The 5,671-nt window shown below is 44.0% G+C and overlaps 1 protein-coding gene across 1 annotated transcript; it reads left to right on the plus strand.

The window, feature by feature from the left end:
• The first annotated feature begins 760 nt into the window (after nt 1-760).
• Nucleotides 761-1,643, plus strand: LOC109757174 (E3 ubiquitin-protein ligase SINA-like 5). The gene is made up of 2 exons (XM_020316009.1): nt 761-841; nt 939-1,643. The coding sequence occupies exons 1-2, from the start codon at nt 761-763 to the stop codon at nt 1,641-1,643; spliced, it is 786 nt and encodes a 261-aa protein (XP_020171598.1).
• The last annotated feature ends 4,028 nt before the right edge of the window (nt 1,644-5,671 follow it).

Consider the following 5,671-nt stretch of genomic DNA (forward strand, 5'->3'; position numbering starts at 1 on the left):
GCGTTGTGTGGTCCATTCGTGGCACTGCCGGGAAGATGCTACACCACGAGAGGGAGGAGCATGAAAAGATATGCCCCATGAGCGTAGCCGACTCCGGCGGCCTCACCAAATGGGTTGTGAAGATGGGCCATTGTGGTGGTGGCGGCAGCAATGGTTGGAAGACGGACGTGCGCAACGTCGACCGTATCATTAAGGTGATTGTCAAGCGAGTGAAGTCTGATTTAAACCTTGAGATTGTAGTGCTCGTTGCAAATGGACCCTCACCTTCAAATCCCTGAAGTTTGTGCCCTATCCTCTGCAATCTCGGTCGTTTTCAATCCTAATCCAAGCATGATTGACACCATGTGGCCATGTGGGTGTTGTATGAACGGGACGGGCGGAAAGAGTGGACTACTGTGTGGGGAGGAACCGAGCCGTTTCTGTCCGGCACTCGGTAAAAAGCACTCCGCGTAGTTTAGGCACTAGGCAACGTCGCCGATTCCAATACTGTGTACACCACCAATGACATGCTAAACTCTAAAAATTCTCATACTGCATGCTGGGCTGTCAAACTTAAAAGTCTGGTTTCCTCGAAACTGCATGCTGAGTTATGGCCGATGGAAGTCGAAACAAAAAGACTCCGGCTTTTGGTAATCTGCTACTAGTAGTAGCGCAGCCGCTATATATCACTAGTACTACTTTACTCCCACTCCCACAAATAACTCTGACAAGAGGAAATTAAGGAGGAGAAGCTCTGCGAGAGGAGGAGAGCGTTGCGAAGATGGAGGATGTCACCATGATGGGGATGGAGGTCTTCAACTGCCTCGCGTGCTATCTGCCCCTCAGACCTCCGATATACCAGGTAGGTAATCCAACGCATCACATCCACCATACGTATGTACTATCATCAGATCAAGAAGTGAATTTTCGTAGTCTGATTGTTTGTCAATTCATTCTAGTGTTCCGTGGGGCATTTCATCTGCTGCTCTTGCCATGACAAGCTTCCGGCGGAGGAGAGGAAGTGCAGCACGTGCTCCGCCGCCATCTCGCAGCGCTGCTACGGCATGGAGCGCGTCGTGGACAGCATCCTCCTTCCCTGCAAGCACGGGTGCAAGAAGAAGATCGCCTACCACCACAAGGCGGAGCACGAGAGGAATCAGTGCCGGAACCGGCCGTACGTGTGCCCGGTCTCCGGCTGCCGCTTCTCTGGGACCAACGCGCAGCTCCTGGACCATTTCACCGCCCGTCACAAGTGGAAGACGAAAAGGTTCGTATACTCTGTGGCGTTCGATCTCCAGGTCCAGCCAGGCTATCATCTCCTCCGTGGCGGCGACGGCCGCGTCTTTTTGCTCAACATGGCGCCCCCGGAGTCGCTTGGTCATGCAGTCTCCCTCGTCTCCGTCAAGCCGATCGGTCGGGGACACGTGATCCGGTGCTCCGTTGGTTTCTCGCGCTTCTCTGGTCACTACCAGGTTACATGGCTGGAACTCGGGAGCTTGTCCAGGTCTGACGGGCTGCTGGCCGAGTACTTCTTCGTCGTGCCCAAGGTGTCCAATGGAGATGTCGTGCTCACCATCACCATAGATGACGGCAAGCTGTACGAGGAGGACCATGACGACGACAACTACAAGGACTGGGAGGACGAGGAGGTTACATATGATTGATGGGTTGCACGTCTCAATGCATAGTATCCCCTATATACGGTGACTGTTTTGGGATATTCCCTTTCGCTCTTACGTGCATATGCATCCATTGTCGAAATACACATTTCGAAAAGTTTAAAAATTCGGAACAAAAATCCCGTGTGTATATCCGGACATTTTATGTCCGTTCACAAGGTTTCGGTGAAAAACGACGTTTTCTTTATCTTTTTTACACAAGCCACAAAAAACGTCGTTTTTCACCGAAACCTTGTGAACGGACATAAAATGTCTGGATATACACGCGGGATTTTTGTTCCGAATTTTTCAACTTTTCAAAATGTGTGTTTTCGACAATCGGTGCATATGCACCTAGGAGCAAAAAAGCAGCGTCCAACTGTTTTCATGAAGGTAGCTTATGCATGCTTCGCTCTCGTCCTCCGTTGAATGATTGGTCATCTAAGTTGTTCCAACGTGTTAAGTATTTTTCAACTTTTATCTAGGTTGATGCCGCTACTACATGAATTATATGGGTATCCGAAAAAATGAGCATGCAACATCTTCAATGTGTTTTTACTAACAAATAGTTATGATCCCATATAATTTTTTTGTGCAAATCATTTTTTTGCTTCACTTTAGACTTCGCTATTCTTTATGAATGAAATAATCCTTGAACACTATTAGGATTTTTTTCCTTTTAAGTTTTTCTCACGATTCGAACATCCTTAAGAAATTGTATGTGATTGATGCATTGCACGTCTCTATATCAATGGGGGGATGTGTGCAAGATTTTTGTTGCGGGATGTGTTCAAACTTCAAAGACGGAATGCAATCCGGGGCTTCTAGTTAGTGCTCTATGTTGCCTTTGCAATGTTTTCATGAAATAGATTATGTATGCTTTGCTCTCGGACTCTCACTTTCAGTGTACAAATTTGACAAATTATAAATGGGTCACTTAACATGGGTTTCAGAAACTCCACAAGTGTTCTTTGCTTTTTCCATCCACGGTGCAAACTTCTCCACCTTCAACAAAAACAGTGATTCTCAAATCGATCAAGCACGCCCCTAACATGATGTTCATACTCCTTCACGGAGAGACACGGACATTAGCAACGCATAGCAGTAGTGCCAGGACTAGAGATAGAAACTCTCTTTAAAAAGGACTAGAGACAGAAACTGATTGACAGCTTGGAGCACTAATAGATACTTAGTTCAGATAACTCATAAAGCATAAAGAGAGCATAAACTACTTCATGGAACCATGACCACCATTTCTGAATGTAGGAGAGTAACGACATAAAGTAATTCAGGACATATTGCAACTTAGGTCTTGCACACGTATCTTCCCATAGACATTGATGGGACGATACATCAATCATCCTCCCCCTGGCTAGAGTCAGATATGTACTCTTGGATATCTTCATCCTCATCATCCTGGTCGAAGTCTTAGTCGTACTCTAAGTAATCATCCATCTCCTTCTCCTCCTCCTCCTGCAGCTCATCGTTGTCAGGGTATACCATGCATATCCTGATGCTGATCAGGACATTGCTTTCTCTGCCGGCGGGAACGACACACAAGCATTGCCTTGGTTCCCCATCGGGTCTGATTTCAAACTTTGAGGCTTGAAAGTGTCCTTTGAAGCCAGAGAACTCCACTAAGGCATCCACCGTGGCTCGTGGAGCCTCTAGCCGGACGCAAACGAGGGAGACTGGGTGGCCGAAGGACCTGAGCGACGCCACCTCAAGTAGGGAGAGGCGACCGTTTCTACTGCAGAGAACTTGAGAGACGTCGGTTCCTAGTTTATAGGCACTACGTCTCTGTAGGGATGTAACCACATGTCGGTTGGGATAAGGGTAGATTCCCTATTCATTAAACAGACTTAATTAATTCTAACACTCCCACTAATCTACGCTTGTCCAGGTAGTACCATCATCTTGATAAAGCTCCTCCGAATTGGTTTGTCTTTGAGAATGTTCATCATCAACAACTTAAGTAAGTCTCCTCGAAAAACCCTGTGGGAAAAATGTGAGGAGATAGGTGTTTGATATGTTGCTAAAACTCCTTCAAACCCTGTGAGAAAATAAGGAGAAAATGATGCAACATATAATGGTTATTGTCTCTTTCAACTCAATATGAGAAACTCATAGAATTTGCAGGACAATAAATATGTCATATATACTTTTCCTAAAACCCCCGGTGGGGAAAATAGAAAGTATGACATATGATCTTGTGTTGATATTAGCACATTAAAAACCTTGATGAGAACCTGTAAAAGTAAACTCATGAAGGGAAAAGGAGTATAATATGATGCATTGAACATGAACAATTCAGGAAGATACTCCCCCTAATTCTTGCAAACATTGAAGTCGTCGAATACCAATTCCATGAACATGTTTTGGAAAGTTGTAGTTGGTAGAGACTTCACGAATAAATCAGCAAGGTTGTCGCATGATTTGACTTGCAAGATGGGCAATATAGTGATATTGCTTATTATGTAGCACGTTTGCATCTGGGCGACACAAGCAACATTATCTTAGAGATAATGGTTGGTGGATATAGCCATGTCTGTTTCGAAGATTTCATGGGATGGCTACCACACCTAGTAGGAACACAAAGTTTTCTACGATCTCACATGGTAGGGATCTGATCGATGTATCCAACGATATTGGTATCCAGATTTCTCCGAAAATGAAAGATTAGGACAAGATGTTTGATGCCTTGGAGATATCAAAAGATATTCTTGAGCCCCAACCAATTATGTTTGGTGGGTCCAATGGCACTAGGATATGGAACCTATGTCCAAATATCGCATTCCATCAACTCATGGTTTTAATGGATCTTTCTCTACGTCTAGAGAACGAAGCCATGTGAGTTATGGATGCATAAGATTTGTCCGCAATGAATTTCTCCAACATATTTTGGATATAGACAAAGTAGTGTACCATAATGTATGAGTGAAGGTGCTCGAGGTTTTACCCAGATCCTTCATCTTCAAATTCCGTCATTTAGATGATCACATGCTTAACAAGCATGGGTAATCATCAATGTAGGAGATCTCCTTGTGAATAAGGAACTCACTACGTCGGTTGTACCAAATGTACCGACAACAATAAGCCGTATGGTGACTTATTAATTTTACACAATGTATGTTGCGTTTTGCATTTCGATTCAGACGTGAGATTCCAATGGAACCATCTAGGTCTGAATCTATTGATCCACATAGATATGTAATCACTACATCTTTCAATTGCATACATAGATGATTTTGTAATGCCAATTACATAAGTTATCGGAAAGAGGTTCCACCTCTAGAGTATAGCTGGGTATCTGCGTGAACCCTTGTGCTACAATACTTGCTCTATGTTTCACCACCTCATTGTTCTCAATTCTGTTTCCAGAAGAAAACTGGTGTAGGTATTGCTTATGTGAATACCTTCCCTTTATTGAGCAAGATTATTTCTACCTAGATTATACCCTTTGCTTGAGTTCAGTCCGAGTGTTGTTCACACTTCGCCATGGCCATGGTCTTTGGATCTGAATCATGTAAAAGGTTTTTGCAATCTAGTTGAGAAATGTATGTCGACAATTGTAGAATTCCGGTTATATGTTTCTCCAGAATCTATATATCAATATATAGTTGATGGAAATATCGTACCCATGGTGACTGCTCGCGATTTCCCAATACAATTGAGTCGGGTATTCCGATGTCCCGGTCATTGTGAGCACTATGACCTGGGTTGGTGGAGGTTTCCAATCCACTGGGTGTATACTACCCATTAGGTGTCTACCAACGTAAAGTTGACTTGCATTTAGTGATTCAAAGGCCTTGATATCCTTGCTTGCAAGAAGCTGAATCCTGATGTACCATTGCCGTACTTCTCCCCTTGTTACTTTGAACAGGGAGTTGAGTAGTTTTAGTTGGTACCTCACTCTTTCCGACATGTTTTGCAGGATTGTAGGATGGCGTGACACCTTTATAGTCAGTAAATGAATCTGGCAGGTTATTTGCAATGTTTTGCAAATCTTCTGAATGCATGGTTCAGATCTTTGA

The sequence above is a fragment of the Aegilops tauschii genome, chromosome 3, assembly GCF_002575655.3.
Source record: "Aegilops tauschii subsp. strangulata cultivar AL8/78 chromosome 3, Aet v6.0, whole genome shotgun sequence".
Lineage (NCBI taxonomy): Eukaryota > Viridiplantae > Streptophyta > Magnoliopsida > Poales > Poaceae > Aegilops > Aegilops tauschii.